Source organism: Drosophila novamexicana, unplaced genomic scaffold (assembly GCF_003285875.2).
Source record: "Drosophila novamexicana strain 15010-1031.04,08,12 unplaced genomic scaffold, DnovRS2.1 tig00000193-arrow-pilon, whole genome shotgun sequence".
Taxonomy (NCBI): domain Eukaryota; kingdom Metazoa; phylum Arthropoda; class Insecta; order Diptera; family Drosophilidae; genus Drosophila; species Drosophila novamexicana.
In genome coordinates this window covers 4,628,321-4,647,176 of record NW_020824787.1, presented here as the reverse complement: position 1 = coordinate 4,647,176, position 18,856 = coordinate 4,628,321, and the positions used below count along the sequence as shown (strand labels likewise).

The 18,856-nt window shown below is 48.1% G+C and overlaps 3 protein-coding genes across 4 annotated transcripts; 1 reads left to right on the top strand and 2 right to left on the bottom strand.

The window, feature by feature from the left end:
* Positions 1-381: 381 nt before the first annotated feature.
* On the bottom strand, positions 382-3,180 carry LOC115758860 (V-type proton ATPase catalytic subunit A). 2 transcript variants are annotated; one of them, XM_030699648.1, is made up of 5 exons: positions 3,115-3,180; positions 2,646-2,743; positions 1,878-2,575; positions 842-1,819; positions 679-771 (listed from the first exon to the last, which is right to left on the bottom strand). In XM_030699648.1, exons 2-5 carry the CDS (start codon positions 2,719-2,721, stop codon positions 679-681), a joined length of 1,845 nt encoding a protein of 614 aa, XP_030555508.1. In that variant the 5' UTR covers positions 2,722-2,743; positions 3,115-3,180. The 2 variants fall into 2 exon arrangements, with proteins under 2 accessions (XP_030555509.1, XP_030555508.1); XM_030699649.1 differs by lacking the exon at positions 3,115-3,180 and having other exon boundaries at positions 382-771; positions 2,646-2,721.
* A 782-nt stretch (positions 3,181-3,962) lies between these two features.
* LOC115758858 (serine/threonine-protein kinase Tor) lies at positions 3,963-11,910 on the top strand. Its single transcript, XM_030699646.1, has 5 exons — positions 3,963-4,188; positions 4,267-4,484; positions 4,544-5,110; positions 5,419-6,155; positions 6,218-11,910. Exons 1-5 carry the CDS (start codon positions 3,963-3,965, stop codon positions 11,889-11,891), a joined length of 7,422 nt encoding a protein of 2,473 aa, XP_030555506.1. The 3' UTR covers positions 11,892-11,910.
* Positions 11,900-18,853, bottom strand: LOC115758859 (ubiquitin conjugation factor E4 B). Its single transcript, XM_030699647.1, has 9 exons — positions 18,480-18,853; positions 17,146-17,391; positions 15,598-17,070; positions 14,954-15,525; positions 13,926-14,322; positions 13,747-13,859; positions 13,366-13,690; positions 12,957-13,299; positions 11,900-12,900 (listed from the first exon to the last, which is right to left on the bottom strand). Exons 2-9 carry the CDS (start codon positions 17,317-17,319, stop codon positions 12,632-12,634), a joined length of 3,666 nt encoding a protein of 1,221 aa, XP_030555507.1. The 5' UTR covers positions 17,320-17,391; positions 18,480-18,853; the 3' UTR covers positions 11,900-12,631.
* Between the last annotated feature and the right edge of the window lie 3 nt (positions 18,854-18,856).

The window sequence follows — 18,856 nt, the reverse complement described above, 5'->3', positions numbered from 1 at the left end:
AAGTTATTCCTCAATTGGGGCTACGTAATTATTGCGTTTGTAAAGGTCTATAATATGGATATAGTATTATAATTTCGTATTGTATTAAACTTCTTGCAACACGCAATGGCAAAAAACATTAAGTAAATTGTTAATAGTTTGTAGTTACAGTTACGTAGAGAACACAGTTAGATAACTTTACGAATTTGTTTTGTTTTTTTTTTTTTTTTTTTTTGGTTTTTTACTAACAATAAATAGCTGTGAATTATAATTATGTAGGTATACATATATCAACATAGATAATTTATATATATATATGTATGTGTTATTTATATGGCTGGTTCTAAGTGGACAACATCCGTTCTTTTTTTTTATTCTGCGCTATCGGCTAATTATTGTTCGTCTTTCCTAAATCTTTGTCATCTTCGTCGTGTACATTGTTCATTTCTTTCGTGTTCATCGAGTGAAACGCTCTCTAGTCCTACCTGACGCAACCGTTCTAAACTGTTTAACTTAAAAATTAAATTGATTTCAAATATCTTATTACGCATTATGTATATATGACTAGCTTGATGGGGGAATTCGAATAATAACCTAACATTGGTTGCTTATTTCGTTTAGTAAATTTTTTTCTTTTTTGGTATTTTTCCTTTTTGGTATTGGTTTGCCTTGTTTATGTTCAAGTTCAAGTTAGGGCGCCTAGTCCTCCAAATTTCGGAAAGCCTGCTGTAGATCCTCGTACAGCTGATCGTAGTCCGCCTTAATCTTTTGCTCACCATCTTTCAAGGGATCCTGTGCAGAGCAAAAGCGAGAGAAATACAATATTTTACACTTCTTCGCGGTGTACGCATTGATTACTCACTTTAAATTTCATTGAAGATAACTGATACATAATGCCTCCCATTGATTCCCTGATGGTGTTCCATGTAATCTTATTGTCCGACTGGGCGGTGGACTCAACAGCATGACGCGCCGTCTCATAGAAAGCTAGTATATTTCTCAGCATGCCCACCGTTTTATAGAATGGACACACTCGATCGTATGAGGAGTAGGAGTTCTGCTGCAAAAAATCGTCCTTCAGCAGCTTGGCCACCTCCAGGGTAACCTTATCGGTCTCGGCCAGCGACGCCTTGCCCACCAGTTGCACGATTTCGGAGAGATCCTCCTCCTCCTGCAAGATCTCCTTAACCTTGGTACGTAGTGGCACAAATTCGGGGAAGTTCTTGTCGTAGTACTCGTCCAGAGCGCGCGTATACTTGGAATAGGAGATAAGCCAGTTAATGGAAGGGAAATGTTTACGTTGCGCCAGCTTCTTGTCCAGACCCCAGAACACCTGCACGATGCCCAGAGTGGCCGAGGTAACGGGATCGGAGAAGTCGCCACCTGGTGGCGAGACAGCGCCCACAATGGACACGGAGCCCTCGCGCTCGGGATTGCCCAAGCACTTGACGCGTCCAGCGCGTTCGTAGAAAGTGGCCAGACGTGCTCCCAAATACGCCGGATAGCCAGAGTCAGCAGGCATCTCAGCCAGGCGTCCAGAAATTTCACGCAAAGCCTCCGCCCAACGCGATGTGGAGTCTGCCATCATGGCCACATTATAGCCCATATCGCGGAAATATTCCGACAACGTGATGCCAGTATAGATGGAAGCCTCTCGAGCAGCCACGGGCATGTTGGAAGTGTTGGCCACCAAAGCAGTGCGTTTCATTATGGACTCCGTGACGCCGTCGACTTCGCAAGTCAGTTCCGGGAAATCACGCAAGACTTCAGACATCTCATTGCCACGCTCGCCGCAGCCTACGTAGATGATGACATCCGAGTTGGAGTACTTGGACAAAGCCTGCAAAGAGCATTAAACTGAGCCATGTTGTTGGAGCTGGAAATAATGGCACACTTGCCTGCGAGATGACAGTCTTGCCACAACCGAAAGCACCGGGAATGGCCGTTGTGCCGCCCTGAACACAGGGAAACAGGGAATCTAGCACACGCTGTCCCGTAAAGAGTGGATGATTTGCCGGCAACTTTTCTGTACAGGGACGCGGCTGACGCACGGGCCACACCTGCAGCATTGTATGTTTTGTAATCTCGCCATCGAACTCCGTCTCCAGCACAACGTCTTCCAGATTGTAGTTGCCCGCGGGCGCAATATACCGAACTGTGCCCTTGGCACGCGGCGCCACAAGCATGCGCTGCTTGACCAATGTGTTCTCATGCACTACGCCGTAGAGATCTCCGCCTGTGATATGAGAGCCAACGCGCACGTGCAAGGGATTGAACTCCCACATGACGGAGCGTGAAAGGGCGGGCGTGTTAACACCCTTGGGTATATATATTGAGTTGGTCATGATGCCAATGTCCCTCAGCGGGCGCTGGATGCCGTCAAAAATGCTGCCCATAATACCGGGACCCAGTTCCACGGACAGGGGTTTGCCCGTGCGCAATACAGGATCTCCGACTGTGACGCCGGAGGTTTCTTCGTACACCTGAATGGTGGCCATGTCGCCCTCCAGACGAATGATCTCGCCCACCAGCTCATAGTAGCCCACACGCACCAGCTCGTACATAGCAGAGCCGGACATGCACTCAGCCGTGACGACTAGGGGACAAGGTGAGCAAGGTGACAGTTAGTTAAGGTCAGCAGGTGAAGGACAAAGGTGACGTCTTACCCGGCCCAGAGACAGCGTACACGCGACCATATTCAGATTCGCGATCCTCGTCTTTGATTTTCCTCAGGCTAGACATCTTTGAGGTGAGTTCGGTTCAACTGCAACGGTCGAAATTGTTTGCTTAACAACAACAAGACAAAGGTTAAACACTTTTTCGTTATAAACAAAAACACATTTCGCATGCTTGTTTGTGGCAAAAATGATGTGAAAAAAAACTAGGTGGCGCTGCTGTGGGCAGCTGCCAAGCAGCCCCCAGTGAAAGCTTCAAGCCCCCGCAGCAGCCAACGATCGATTTTTCCACATAAATTTCACGGTTGCCACCCACAGTTTACATGAACAGTTTTTAAATTGAACAGCAAAAACAATATATCAGCGAGCTTAGCATATTTCTAGGCACTAGACTTTTTAATAGTTATATTTTCAATGCAAGTCCAATAGTTTTGCTAGTTGGAAAATCGCTTTTACTCACATTTGTTTTAGCTCTTATGAAAATTCTCAGCAGACTGAGTTTCTATTTTAATCTAGATTGGCAGCGCCTCAAATTTTCCAATACATTAGGAAAATTCTTATCGATTTTACATATTGCTTACTATCGAAATTCGATATCGATATGTGATGTGAATACATATAGTGCTATAAAACTGGCAATACAAATTTGCTAGCTTGATTTATTTTTATTTATTCATATCTATTTATTATATATAGAAAATGTTTATATATATATTATCTTATTTTATTTTGAGAAGATAAGTTAGCTTGATTCAGCATAATTGATGTACACTATATATTTTATATATTTTCAAATTTATTTTTGTTTATTTATATATTTCAATTCAATATTATTTTTTGTGTTTATTAAGTTGCTAACCAACTTATAAGCCAATGAATAATAACTGTAACGTGTTGTTGGTACCTGTAAATACTTATAGTCTAAATGTTATCGCATCAGCGTCCAAGCACTTAACTATCGATATTTGAACTATCGTGTAAATTGCAGCTAGTGAACTGTTCTGTCACATCTCTACTACCGTCTCGGCTGCAAAACAAACTTTTAGCGAAAACAGGGGCCAAGTAATTTTGAGAACGAGATATATCTTAAAAAGTACATTTATTGAGATTGTCGCGCTGCCACGCATAAAACAAACATGTGAAAGTGCCGAACGCAAGCTGTGGAACATTGCGTGACGTGCCCAGACAGACTCAGACTCCGGGCAAGCAAATTATAACCTCAAAGTCTCGACTGGACGTGGGTGCACCTGCTTTGAATTGCAGGCGCTTGGGGATTTCCCCTGACCCAAGAAACTATTGAACGTAAATATGTCGACATCCTCGATTGTGCAGCAGTTCGTCAACGGACTCAAATCACGCAATCGCAATGTGCAAAACAAGGCGGCACAGGACCTGTTCCTATATGTCAAAACAGAGCTGCGCGAGATGTCGCAAGAGGAGCTGGTGCAATTCTTTGACGACTTCGATCATCACATCTTCAACATGGTCAATGCGGCGGACATCAATGAGAAGAAGGGTGGCGCCCTGGCTATGAGTGAGTAACAATCCCGAGGTGTACGTGCCTCTGGGCTTCACCCTTGGCTGATATCCTTTTCTTGCTTCCGTTTGCCAGAGTGTCTCATAAGCGGTGACGCGTTGATCACGCGCAAAGGCATCTCGCCGTACCTTAATCGGCTGCGCGATCTGCTGCTTATCAATGATGTGTCCGTCATGGAAATTGCGGCACGTTCCCTGGTCAAGCTGGCCAATATGCCCGGCTCGAAGGGCGCGGAATCTTTTGACTTCGACATCAAAAAGGCCTTTGAAATGCTCAGCGGTGACCGACAAGAGGTGCGTAGCGATTAAATTATTTACCATTACCATTATATTTAAATATTTGTTTTCTACAGTATCGCCGTCACGCGGCCGTCTTTATTCTACGTGAGCTGGCAATTGCCTTGCCCACATATTTCTATCAGCAAATTCTTACGTTTTTCGAGCACATCTTTAATGCCATCTTTGATCCGAAGCCAGCGATACGCGAATCTGCCGGCGAGGCCCTGCGCGCCGCACTCATCGTGACCGCCCAGCGTGAGAGCACAAAACAATCCAGTGAGCCGCAGTGGTATAAGATTTGCTATGAAGAGGCCAGCAACAGCTTCAGCAGCGATGTGCTCACGGGCAAGGAGCAAAAGGGCATGACTCGCGACGATCGCATACACGGCGGCCTCATTGTCTTCAATGAGCTCTTTCGTTGCGCCAATGCGCATTGGGAGCGCCGATATACAACGCTTAAGATGCTTTTTCCCAAGTCGCAGCACAATAAATTTCTGGAAGCGGCCAACTCCTCATCAGTTGGCAATCAACTGACCACCATTGTGCCACGCCTCAAGGTGCCTTTCGTTGACAAACTGGGCAGCACACAGATGCAAATGGAGGGCGAGCAGCACAATGCGACAGGCAACAAGCTGACGAGTGTAAGCAACAAACATACTCTATCAATTAATCGAGTCATAAATCAGTTTAAGAGGTATTATTTATGCCCATTTCAAATGTAGATATTAATTTATTATCACTTAGCTTAATAATTATTTTGAAGCTTCTGTGCTCGACTGGAAAATGGAACTTCCTAGCGACTTATTACTATAAGAAATTTTAGAAAAGTAATCCGGGTTCCAACTAGTATAGTATAATTTTCTATAATTATAACTTTAAAGGTAGCTCCTATTTTAACCATTCCTAGATTCGCTTCCATTATGTTAACGATTTTTGTTTATTTTTACAGCACAACGTACTGGAGTCCGCCTACGCTCACGAGATACTTAAAGAGCACTTCATAATCATATGCGACAATGTGCTGGAGCAGCGTACCTCAAAGTCTCCATATGTGCAGCAGGCGTTGCTGCAGATCTTGCCCCGTCTGGCTGCCTTTAATCGCGAGGTGTTTGTGGCGCAATATCTGAAAACTTGTGTGGCCCATTTAATGTCAATATTGCGAGGCAAGGAAAAGGATCGCAATGTGGCGTACATCACCATCGGCTACATAGCCGTGGCCGTGGAGAGCGATATAGAGAAACATCTGAAGCATATTATGGGCAGCATTAAGCAGGCGCTGCCCGCCAAGGATTTGGCCAGTAAACGCAAACCGCCCGTCGATGCGGCGGTCTTTGCCTGCATCACGCTGCTGGCGCATGCGGTCAAGTCTCAAATCGCGGACGATGTGCGTGAAATTCTCGAGCAAATGTTTCACACAGGCCTCTCGCCAGCGCTGACCGTTTGTCTGCGCGAACTGGCCGAGAATGTGCCGCAGCTGAAGTCAGCTATTACGGATGGCCTGATTGGCATTCTCTTCCAGGTGCTTATGAATAAGCCGGCGACCATACCATATGCCACAATGCCGCCCATCAGCATTGATGCCTCGATGCTGCTCCAGAGTGCCGATAGCCCCACAATTGTGTTGGCTCTAAGGACATTGGGCACCTTTAATTTCGAGGAACAGAACATGCTCGACTTTGTGCAGCGGTGAGTGCCACTGAAATCCACCATTCTTTTAAAGCATTCACTAATATTCACATTCATTGCAGCTGCGCGGATTACTTTATTGTGCACGAGCATCAGGAAATACGCCTGGAAGCGGTGCAAACCTGTACGCGTCTGCTCAAGCTGGCCGTGCAGTCGTCGGACAGCATGGAGAACTCCAAGACGTTGAGCGACACGGTCTCGCATGTGATTGAGCGTCTGCTGTCGGTGGCCATCACCGACATGGATTACAATGTGCGCATTCGCATACTTCGCTCCCTGGACGAAACTTTTGATGCCAAGCTGGCGCAGCCGGAGTCGCTAAATGCTCTTTTCATAACTTTGCATGATGAGATCTTCGAGATACGCGAACTTGCAATGGTCACCATCGGGCGGCTGTCCTCCATGAATCCTGCCTATGTTATGCCAAAGCTGCGCACCACCATGATTGAGCTGCTCACGGACTTGAAGTACTCGGGCATGAGTCGCAACAAGGAGCAAAGCGCACGTATGCTGGATCATCTAGTCATTAGCACGCCGCGTCTTATTTCATCCTATATGAATCCAATACTAAAAGCGCTCGTGCCCAAGCTACACGAGCCAGAGTCTAATCCTGGCGTGGTGCTCAATGTGCTGCGCACCATTGGCGATCTGGCCGAGGTCAATGGCGGCTCCAACGAAATGGAGCTGTGGGCAGATGAGCTGCTCTCCATACTGCTCGAGATGCTGGGCGATGCCGGCAGCCCGGACAAGCGTGGCGTTGCACTCTGGACACTCGGCCAGCTGATAAGCGCCACAGGGCGTGTAGTTAGCCCCTACCACAAATATCCAGTGCTAATCGATATACTGATTAATTTCCTAAAGACCGAGCAGCGTCGCTCCATACGCCGCGAAACGATACGCGTGCTGGGCCTGCTTGGCGCAATGGATCCGTACAAGCATAAAATGAATAAGGGCCTGATTGATAGCCAAAAGGATAATGTGCTAATTGCCTACTCGGATGGCAAGGCGGACGAGAGCCAGGACATTTCCACGGCCGAGCTGCTTGTGAACATGGGCTCCCACGCGCTGGATGAGTATTATCCCGCTGTGGCCATTGCGGCGCTCATGCGCATCCTCCGCGATCCAACACTGAGCACACGTCACACCAGCGTCGTGCAGGCTGTCACCTTCATCTTTCACACGCTGGGCATCAAGTGCGTGCCGTATCTGGCACAGGTGCTGCCCAATCTGCTGGACAATGTGCGCACCGCGGACAATAATCTGCGTGAGTTCCTCTTCCAGCAGCTGGCCATTCTGGTGGCCTTTGTCAAGCTGCACATCATCAGCTATATGGACGATATCTTCAAGCTGATCAAGGAATTCTGGACCATCAATACGCCGCTTCACTCCACGCTCATCAATCTGATCGAACAGATTGCCGTTGCCCTGGGCTGCGAGTTTCGGGATTATCTGGCGCAGCTCATACCGCAAATTCTGCGTGTGCTGCAGCACGACAACTCCAAGGATCGGATGGTTACACGGCGACTGCTGCAGGCGCTGCAGAAATTTGGCAGCACCCTGGGCTACTATTTGCCACTGATTGTGCCGCCCATTGTCAAGTTCTTTGACTCGCCCTATGTGCCTCAGCAGGTTTCCCTGGTGGCGCTGGAGACGATCAACAGTTTGGCTGGCCAGCTGGATTTTACGGACTTCTCCTCGCGCATTATACATCCATTGGTGCGTGTACTGGAAACGGAGCCGGAGCTGCGCGAACAGGCAATGACCACGCTGCGCTCCCTGGTCAAGCAGCTGGGCAAAAAGTATCTGGTGTTTGTGCCCATGGTGCAGCGCACCATCAACAAGCATCGCATCGTGGATGCCGAATACGAGAAGCTGCGCGACCACATTCAATCTAACAGCACCTTGGCGGATGGCTGCGGCATTGGCTTTGGCATTGGCGGCGACTTCGGGCAGCGCCAGGCAAAGCCCAAATACAATGAGCCCTTTGTGCTGGACAGCAACAGCAGCAGCAAGAATCTGAAGGTGTCAACGAATGCGTTGCGGACAGCCTGGCAGGTGACGCGGCGCGTGTCCAAGGATGACTGGGTGGAGTGGCTGAAGCGTCTGTCCATAGGCTTGCTCAAGGAGTCGCCATCGCATGCCTTGCGCGCCTGCTGTGTGCTGGCCCAGGATTATGATACGCTGTTGCGGGATTTGTTTAATGCGGCCTTTATCTCATGCTGGACTGAACTCTCGCCTGAGCATAGGCACGAGCTAACCCAGTCATTGATACAGGCGCTGCAGGTCACGGACATGCCCGAGATCACACAAACCATACTCAATCTGGCCGAGTTTATGGAGCACTGCGATCGTGATCCCATACCCATTGAGACACAGTTGCTTGGCACACATGCCATGGCGTGTCGAGCGTATGCCAAGGCATTGCGCTACAAGGAGGAGGAGTTTGTGCCGCGCCAGGAGGCGCATGTCTTTGAGTCGCTCATCCATATTAACAACAAGCTGCAGCAGCGCGAAGCCGCCGAAGGTCTGCTCACCACCTACCGGAATACGGCGAGCGAGGGTAGCGTCCACGGACGCTGGTACGAGAAGCTGCACAACTGGGATCAGGCACTGCATCACTATCAGCTCAATCTGAATGCTGATCCCAATGATCTGGAGGCGCGTCTCGGACATATGCGCTGCCTGGAGGCGCTCGGCGATTGGTCCGAGCTGAGCACCAGATGCAAAGAGGAATGGCCCAATTTTAGCACGGAGGCCAAATCACGCGCCAGTCCCTTGGCTGCCGTTGCCGCCTGGGGTCTAAAGGATTGGGATGGCATGCAGGAATATGTACGCTGCATACCCGTGGACACACAGGACGGCAGCTTCTATCGTGCTGTGCTCGCCGTGCATCACGATGACTTTGAGACGGCCCAGCGTCTAATTGACGAGACCCGCGATCTGCTGGACACCGAGCTGACCTCCATGGCCGGCGAGTCGTACGAGCGTGCCTATGGCGCCATGGTCTGCGTTCAAATGCTGGCCGAACTGGAGGAGGTTATACAGTACAAGCTGATACCAGAACGACGCGAACCGCTCAAGGCCATGTGGTGGAAGCGTCTGCAGGGCGGACAGCGTTTAGTTGAGGATTGGCGTCGCATTATCCAGGTGCACTCGCTGGTAGTAAAGCCACATGAGTATATACACACCTGGCTAAAGTATGCCAGTTTGTGCCGCAAGAGCGGCTCCCTGTACTTGTCGCACAAGACGCTGGTCATGCTGCTGGGCACTGACCCAGCGCTGGCGCCCGATGAGCCGCTGCCGTGTAACCAGCCACAGGTCACCTATGCCTACACCAAATATCTGGCCGCCTCCTCACAGCCGCAGCTGGCGTACAAGCAGCTGCGGGACTTCGTCAACACGTACAGCACGCAGCTGAGCTGCCTGCCGTCGGAGGCACTGAAGCAGCAGGATCAGCGTCTGATGGCGCGCTGCTATTTGCGGTTGGCCACTTGGCAGAACAAATTGCACGAGAGCAGACCCAATCCGGATGCTATGCAGGGCGCTCTGGAGTGCTTCGAGAAGGCCACCAACTATGATCCCAACTGGTACAAGGCGTGGCATCTGTGGGCCTACATGAACTTCAAGGTGGTGCAATCCCAAAAGCAGGTACTGGAAAATCAACGCCAGCAATCGCCGGCATCCATGGGCCTGGGCCTGGGCCTGGACAGCGAGCATCTGATAATACAACAGTATGCTGTGCCTGCGGTACAGGGCTTCTTCCGTTCCATTAGCCTAATCCGTGGCAATTCGCTGCAGGATACGCTGCGTCTGTTGACGCTCTGGTTCGACTATGGACACCATGCGGAGGTCTATGAGGCGTTGTTCTCGGGCATGAAAATGATTGAGATTAACACCTGGCTGCAGGTGATACCACAGCTAATTGCCCGCATCGATACGCATCGTAAGCTGGTGGGTCAGCTAATCCATCAGCTGCTCATGGACATTGGCAAGAATCATCCGCAGGCGCTCGTCTATCCATTGACCGTAGCCTCCAAGTCCGCATCGCTGGCGCGCAAAAATGCCGCCTTCAAGATACTCGACTCGATGCGCAAGCACTCGCCCACGCTGGTCGAGCAGGCGGTCATGTGCAGCGAGGAGCTGATACGCGTGGCCATACTCTGGCATGAGCAATGGCACGAGGGCCTAGAGGAGGCTTCACGCCTCTACTTTGGGGATCGTAATGTCAAGGGCATGTTCGAGATTCTGGAGCCGTTGCACGCCATGCTGGACCGCGGCCCACAGACGCTCAAGGAGACCTCCTTCTCGCAGGCCTACGGCCGTGAGCTGACCGAGGCGTATGAGTGGACGCAGCGCTATAAGACGTCGGCTGTGCTCATGGATTTGGATCGTGCCTGGGATATTTACTATCATGTGTTCCAAAAGATATCGCGCCAGCTGCCGCAACTGACATCGCTGGAGCTGCCTTATGTGTCGCCCAAGTTGATGACCTGCAAGAATCTGGAACTGGCCGTGCCGGGCTCCTATAATCCCGGCCAGGAGCTAATACGCATCAATCACATCAAGACCAATCTGCAGGTGATCACGTCCAAGCAGCGACCGCGCAAACTATGCATACGTGGCTCCAACGGCAAGGACTATATGTACTTGTTGAAGGGTCACGAGGATCTGAGGCAGGATGAGCGCGTCATGCAGCTCTTCTCGCTGGTCAATACTCTCCTGCTCGACGATCCCGACACGTTCCGTCGCAATCTGGCCATCCAGCGCTATGCCGTCATACCGCTAAGCACCAACTCCGGACTGATTGGCTGGGTGCCCCACTGTGATACGCTGCACACGCTCATCCGGGACTATCGCGAAAAGAAGAAGGTGCCGCTCAATCAGGAGCATCGCACAATGCTGAACTATGCGCCCGACTATGATCATCTGACGCTAATGCAAAAGGTGGAGGTGTTCGAATATGCTCTGGGCCAGACCCAGGGCGATGATCTGGCCAAATTGTTGTGGCTGAAGTCGCCCTCGTCGGAGCTGTGGTTCGAGCGGCGCAACAATTACACACGCTCACTGGCGGTCATGTCCATGGTGGGCTATATACTCGGCCTGGGTGATCGTCACCCCTCAAATCTGATGTTGGATCGAATGAGTGGCAAGATACTGCATATTGATTTTGGCGATTGCTTCGAGGTGGCGATGACGCGTGAAAAGTTTCCCGAAAAGATACCCTTCCGGCTGACACGAATGCTCATCAAGGCCATGGAGGTCACCGGCATTGAGGGCACCTATCGGCGCACCTGCGAGAGCGTTATGCTGGTGCTGCGTCGCAACAAGGACTCGCTAATGGCCGTACTGGAAGCATTCGTGTACGATCCGCTGCTCAATTGGCGTCTGCTCGATGTGGACAAGAAGGCCAACGATACAACAGCAACAACTGCTGCAGGTGCCAGCGGCGGCAGTCCAAGCAACTCCATTGAGCAGGAGTCACTGCTGCAGGGCAATCCCTTAGCCAAGTCCAAGACCTACGAGGCACAACAGCTGCATGTGGGCTACACCAATGTGGCGGATGTGACCAACAGCAAGGCCAGCATGGTTATACAGCGTGTCAATCGGAAGCTAACCGGCACAGATTTCCAAATGACCGAGATGACGGAGCAGCAACAGGTGGAGCTGCTCATACAGCAAGCGACGAACAATGAGAACCTCTGCCAGTGTTATATTGGCTGGTGTCCCTTCTGGTAATGACCCACCTGCCACCAGCTGCCCCATCAATCTCCAGGCCATGCATCCATCTGAGACTGAGCGAATAAAACAAATAAATATGCAGTTACAGTTAAAATTAAAACACACACACACACACCTAAACACATTTATGTATATGTATAATTTATATTAGCAATACGCGCTTCATTAAAACTATTGTAAATTCCAGTTGCAATTAAATTCCAAATTTTGTTAAGCACGAGCCAAGCTGTGGCACCTAACACTTGGAGTAGTCGTAGCTCGTTCCGAAAAAAAAACCCACCCTAAAATCGGGATCAATGGAAGAGCACAAAAACCACCACACGTTAAATTGAAATTACAAAATATAAATTTATTATAATAACCGAAGTATTTGTGAACGTGAATTTATACAGAAACCGCGTTTTTTTTTAGTGAAATTATACAAAAACAATCAATTAAGCAATATACAATATGTACTTTAATAATTAAAATTATTGCATTTTTAACATATACATAAGTTTTGAGAAATCTGAAAACAAGAATATTTTTGTAATGTGATGAACTTGAGAATCTTGAGAACTGCGACTGCGACTACCCCAAGTGAAAAACAAAAAAATCAACTAAATTCTAGCAGCTGTTTAAGCGCATATACATATATAATAATTATAATAATATTTGTATAGAGATATAGGTAGACACTAAAACTGCACATTAAGCTACGTTAGTTTGTAGATTATGGTTCAGGATCTGGCGGCACCTTAGCTATTGTTTCGCTTGCCCCGCTGCTCCTTGCGCCATGCATCGATACGCTGTTTCAGCTCAATATTGGGCACCAGCATATCCTCGGTGAGATGCTGCCGATTGAACGGATCTGTGCAGCTGTTGAGCAGATGACGCGTGATAATTGCACGATCCATTACCGTGCCCGAGGGCAACACAACTGGATCCGACATAAGGGTATCCATAAGCGGATCCTTGAACTCATCTGGTGCATCGGCACACTCATCCTCAGTCTGTTGATTTGAAACTGCAACGAAACCACAGCTTCAGCAAACCATTCTTATAAGGGACAAGGAATATTACCATAAATTTCATGAGCCCGCTGTGTGAGCGCCTTGAAACGCTCCACCTCCACGCCGGAACGTAGTGCTAGCCGTTTAATGCGAGACGCTGCCTCATTGCAGATATGCACATCGAAAGAACGCTCGTCGGCGGCCAATGCCTGCGCGAATCTATCACAGTCCAAGTGGAGATATATATCAAAGATTTGGGCCAACAAACTGCGCGGCTCCCAACCATATTTGGCTGGATTCTTCACTTTCAGATCGTTGCACTTAGGCCCAGCCAATTGTTTTAGATTAAAGTTCAGCATGGAACTGAGGCGATCGACCAGCTCGGCGCGCATAAACGGCTCCTTGATGTCACTCTGCAGTTAAACAAAAATGTTGAATAATAATCCAATAATAATCACAAACAACGTTAAACAACTCACAGTCAAATAATGAAATAGATCGACAGTCTCACGCGCTAGCGTTAAATAAGAACGACATTGCCGCTCATCCGTTGCCAGCTGGGTGAGCCGACTCTGTTGCTGCTCGGCGCTCATGCCACTCCAGTTCTGGGCATCGGACATCAGCTGTTGCGTTAGATGTATGCGCTTTAGATTCTCGAGGCATTCGTCCAGCAAGAATGTCGTATCGTTCATCAGCATATTGACAAACTTCACGAACTGATTGCCCTGGCGCGACTCACAAATGACAGCCTGCCGGTGTATGGGATTCTCCCACATGGATTTGAACAGATGGCTAATGTGGTATCTGAAAATAAAATGAATTAAATGAAAAGTTCTACGCAATTGCTGCAGCTCACTCACCTTATAGTAAACTTATCGTAAAACTCAGTGCTTTGGCCAGTGGTCTCCACATCCACATAAAATCGCATTAGCGCGCTGACCAGCGCATTCTGCGCCAGCTCATGATTCCACATCTGTTAAAAACAAAACAAAAAAAATTAGTTGAGTGTCAACTTTTAATACCTCGTCAAATTACTGACCGCTGTGTTAACCGAATTCGCTGGCTTCAGGGAGAAGACAAACATGACCTCAACCAGTTTGGCAGTTACATAGGGATTCTTAATGAGATGCGAGGCGCACACGCAAGTCAACAGCCATGTGATGATCGAATGATCGATGCCCTGCCTGATATCCACATTGGCGTGCTGCATGGCAAACAATATGAACTCGGCGATGTCATCGATATACCACTCGGGCAGTGCAGAAAATGCATCAGTCGGTTTGAGCTGCTGTACCTGCAGCTTCGAGATGAAGGGACCCTCAATTGCACGTCCCTCGAATTGATAAAGCATAAACTCGCACACCGTCGAATAAAACTCAGTGCAGCGCTGCAGCAACGCAGGATCAAGGAGCGTTATCTCACTGCATGTCTTGGAGCTGTTAACAAAAATAGAACGAGAACCAATTTAATAAGGATTTATCATTAGGAAGTACTGCAGGGAGAGAAATGGGGTAAGTCCAAACACGTCTGTCCGCTTGTAAGAATTCTGAATGAGTTAATCACAGCCACAAATTATAAATATTTCATTGAACATATTATTTACCTATTTAAAATTGTTGCTTATATATGAAATTGATCGATTGATCGATCGCAATCTAAACACAATTTTCGGCACGCCGAAATCTAAATACCCTTTCGTATAAATGGCTAAAAAGTGCCTTAGATTTAAATTCCGATTCTTCTATATGATAAAGCAGTCCCATGTTGATTGAAGAATTGTGAAAATGACTTATACATGAATTTGTGACCGTTCCTTATGATATTGTGGTGCGATCTGGTTTCTTGGCTATAGTTTGAACACAGACTACTTTGGACAGAAACAGACAGATAAACATGGCGATATTAAATGTGCTGTTAGTAATGAACAGAAATATACTATAAATTATAATTGGGTTCTTCTGTGTGTTACACATTTCGTTTAAAACTATAATCTCCTTTACATTTTCTAACATTGCGGATGGAGTTATTAAAGCTCTACAGTTTGGGGTTTTGTTCTGTGTTTCGTACCGATTCAGTTTACGCAGTTGCTTCTCCCATCGTTCTTTGAACTGATTGTTGCGATTGGCATAGCGTGAGTTAACCCAATGTGGCTTTGTGCGATCCAGTTCGTCAATTAGCTTCTGCAGTTCCTTAATGGCGCGCACCTTTTGACGATAGCGCTGAATGGCCGGCAGATAGCCCAGGTGATGAGCCTGCAGCGTAAGGAACCAGCACTGCGTTTGGAAATTGACATTCTGCGCTGGAGCTGAGAAATCACGAGCCAAAAAGCTCTTGTACTCCTCCTCGCTGTAACGGATCTTCGTGTCCTGCTCAATGTTAACCAGCGAATTGCTGTAGTAGTGGAAATTGGCATCGATGCGATCCAGTTTGATCTTGACCGACAGCTGCTGCAGCACGCTCATCAGATTTATAACAAAGCCATCACGAGCGAGCAGCTTTTCATCGCTGGCAAATTGCACGCGACGATCGTTGTGTCGCAGAATTTGGGCAATGTACTCCAGCGTCTGGGGGCGACTACTGGCGTTGACGCACAGCGAGTGGAAAACCGTATGCATGTGAGTGCGCATCGAGTGGAGCTCCTAAGTGAATGTGATAAATATTACAAATACAGGGAGCTGCTATTATTTGGAGATTGAGCGCATGATGCTTACCCAACGTAGTCGCGATGTGGCTGCATCTTCGAGCTTGTTTTTGGTGGTGAACTCGGCAAACTTGACATTCTCCTCGGCGAATAGTGAGACCGACAGAAAGGGACCTAGAAAACTACACTTGACAATTTCTCGACCCGGTATCTTGGTGCATATGGGCGGTATATAGTTGGGTTGGCGGGCAACCAGATCGGCAATTGGACGCACATTACCCACTTTAATGACCACCAACTTGGACAGCCATTCGATTTGCTGTGTGTTGATCTTCGAGCTGCAAATATTTCTCTGCATGCCACTGAACAGACCGCGCAACAATTGCCCGAATATGGTGTCGAAGACTTCGCGCTGTTGATGCGTTTCGGCCACCAGATCGATGAGGAACGATTCGCTAATACGATCCATGTAAATCAGCTCCAGCAAAGTAGACTGATCCAGCTGATAGTTGAGGTTCTGTTGTATGCGATCCGTTAGCACCAGCACAGCGACACGCATGATGTTTCTAAAGGCCAGAGCCAAGACCTGCTGTGTGCTGTGATCAACTGCCTGATTGGATGATTCATTGGCTCTGGATCTTTCGCACTCGGTTTGATAGTTTTGATAGCAGCGCAGCAGATGGAGCATGGCATTGTGCTTGGAGGTTGTCACAATGTTCAGGGGAGGTGGCACCACACAGGGAACACATGCATCGCTGGGTGTTATCTCGGTCTGGCTGGGCGTTGCGCTGGCGCTTGCACCTTGATCCTCCTCAGCGGCTCCACTGGAGGCCACCGCATTAGCTAATATCTCCTGCACCTCGGTGTCGTCGCTCTTAATCTTTTTGGCCGACGAGAATTCCTTGTCATCACCGTTGGCGTCGCTCAGACCGGTGGCAAGTGGTGTCTCGCCCTCCACTTTAAAGCTGTCGTCCACCTCATCGTTGTAGAACTTAAATGCCGTCTCCAGCAGAACACTTGTGACAATGGGCTCAAACTCAAAGCGCAGTTCTGGGTATTGCTCCAGAAAGCTGGCGGTCTGTGCACAAATAATGGAACCACATCCAAATTCATTCCATGTAGCATTCAGCAGCCTGGACAGCAGCTGTTCGTTGCGCTCGTCCGCGCTTTTAAGCCGCGGTGACTCCGTATTAGATACGATTGGCTGCGTCTTGGGCTCTGAGTTGAGCAGCACTGTGCTGGGCACGCAGATGGAATGTGCGGACGTCATTTCAATGTCCTGTATGGGCGTTGATGCCACCGATTTCATGTCTACATCCATATCCGACTTACTGCCCAAATCTGACCATGTTATGGGCGCTTTGTCGCCCAATGAGCCCGTTTCCATGCTGCTCGAACTGGCGCACACCTCGCGCACCAAGCGCGATTCACTTGGGGTATTTGCTTGGATGCGCGCAGTTGGTTTGTCTGTTGCCAACGGTGCGGCAGCGGGAATGTGGGCGCTGCTGCGCGCCGCCAAAGTGCGCAGCCGTCGGGCGCGTATCTGTAAAGTACAAAATTTTGGCAACCGTTAGACAAGACGCAGATGAGATTTGTTTTAGCTATCAAAGATGCTTGCCTCTTCAGCGGAAAGCTCCGTTACAACAAAGTCTGTAGACGGGGTATGTGGCGGCAGCTGCAGCGGCGGCAGCTGTTCCTCGGCATTAGCATCGCTTTCTCTGGGCATCTGTTCGGCCTGTGGCTGCTCTTGGTGCTCGTCCATGGGCTTTTGTGTTGGCTCCTCTTCCGGCATATCGCTTATTGACTTGAGCAGTTGGGTTAATACTCTAGCAGTTCCCGTATGTTTGCTTGATGCGTAGTTCTTCTGCTCCACGGGTTAACGAACCAAACAATGAAACGAGAGAGACAGCGAGTCAGATCGAGAGAGCGTACGAACAGCAATTGAGAGAGTGACTGGCGACTGACTGAATTGCCACGCGCATTTAACAAATAAACAAAAGTCCAGCGGTCAACGTCAAGTTCACGAGAAGACAATGATTCGTTGGCTGCGCAGCATCCAATTGCAGACGGAACCTGCCAGCTAATTTGTTCTTTGTGATCTTAAGATCAACTACGCACTAGTCCATTTCTGACCTATGACAAAAGCCGAAACGAACACAACTATACAGAACGACCAGCTACTATTTTTAGAGCCCCAGCGCAAAGCAGACGTTATCTGATTGTCAACGAGCAAACGCGGGGTGAACAACTGCAGGTGGACTGCAGTAAACGATATCAAAACAAGAGACAACGTGTATATCGATAACACATCGATGCACAAATTAAACATGTTTTTTTTTTTTTTTTGATTATCCTATTATAACCCAAAATTAAGGTTGGTTAGACGGACCCCGAGCAGGTTGCGCAATTATATCTTTATTTATGCCGAGCAGCTGAGCATTTCTGACAAGGGCTTTCTGTTGACAAAATGACATGGCGAAAATATAATTTACGCAAATTTTAAATGACTGCATGACAGCATGAAAGCTGATCATATTCATATAGTTAGCATTGTCTCGTATGTGTTGTTACGGGGATAAATTCGAAAAAAATATAAGGTAATCGGCCTTTATACCATAACCTAACATACGGTTCTTGAATCGCTTGAAATCTAAATAAAATAGCTATAATTAAGAACGTAAACAAAGAGGTGCTTCTTAAAAAAAATCAAACAGCGGTTGACTCATAAGCTGTTGTTGGTTTTCCAAGAAATCTTTAACACTTATCGATAAATACACGTATATCCTAGGAGCACCCTAAATATTTGGTCTATATTGTTTGTTTTCGATTCTGGGGCCATGTTTTTCAAAGTAAATGTTATCTGCGCATTTTCTGACTAGCTCGCACTACAAAAACAGATATACATAAATGCACACGGAATAGATTGAAAATGCCCAATAACTTTATGCTTACCTGAAATGGCACTTTCACCTGCCGTCACAATGAGAAATTCATGAAAATTGTGAAATGCGGGCAAAGTCTATTGCATTTCGTTGGGCCTCTAGCAACGTTTACCGTTTTGTGTCGTTGCTGATCGCAACGCAGGCGTTTAGGAGGGTGGAGGATGACGGACGGTGACACGCACAAAAATTTCTCTTTTGTTCTGGCAGAACACCTATGTGGCCTCGCAAAGCCAATATTTACAGGTTTCTACAGAATTTCAACTATTTATGGCTCACAATCACAATCACGTTATAAGATGCGCGTGTGCCGAGATTTTGCACACGTTTGCACAGCTTTTTTAATTCTACTTTTAATTTTTAGACACTGCGTCCGTCAAACTAGAACTA

Coding starts and splice junctions, on each gene's coding strand:
- LOC115758859 (XM_030699647.1), bottom strand. CDS start 17,319: ATGCCGGAAGAGGAGCCAACACAAAAGCCCATGGACGAGCACCAAGAG. Junction 15,526..15,597: donor CCACATCGCGACTACGTTGG/GTAAGCATCATG, acceptor ACATTCACTTAG/GAGCTCCACTCGATGCGCAC. Junction 13,691..13,746: donor TACGATAAGTTTACTATAAG/GTGAGTGAGCTG, acceptor TTTTATTTTCAG/ATACCACATTAGCCATCTGT.
- LOC115758858 (XM_030699646.1), top strand. CDS start 3,963: ATGTCGACATCCTCGATTGTGCAGCAGTTCGTCAACGGACTCAAATCA. Junction 4,485..4,543: donor TCAGCGGTGACCGACAAGAG/GTGCGTAGCGAT, acceptor TGTTTTCTACAG/TATCGCCGTCACGCGGCCGT. Junction 5,111..5,418: donor CAGGCAACAAGCTGACGAGT/GTAAGCAACAAA, acceptor TTATTTTTACAG/CACAACGTACTGGAGTCCGC.
- LOC115758860 (XM_030699648.1), bottom strand. CDS start 2,721: ATGTCTAGCCTGAGGAAAATCAAAGACGAGGATCGCGAATCTGAATAT. Junction 2,576..2,645: donor GTACGCTGTCTCTGGGCCGG/GTAAGACGTCAC, acceptor CTTGTCCCCTAG/TCGTCACGGCTGAGTGCATG. Junction 772..841: donor TATCTTCAATGAAATTTAAA/GTGAGTAATCAA, acceptor TGCTCTGCACAG/GATCCCTTGAAAGATGGTGA.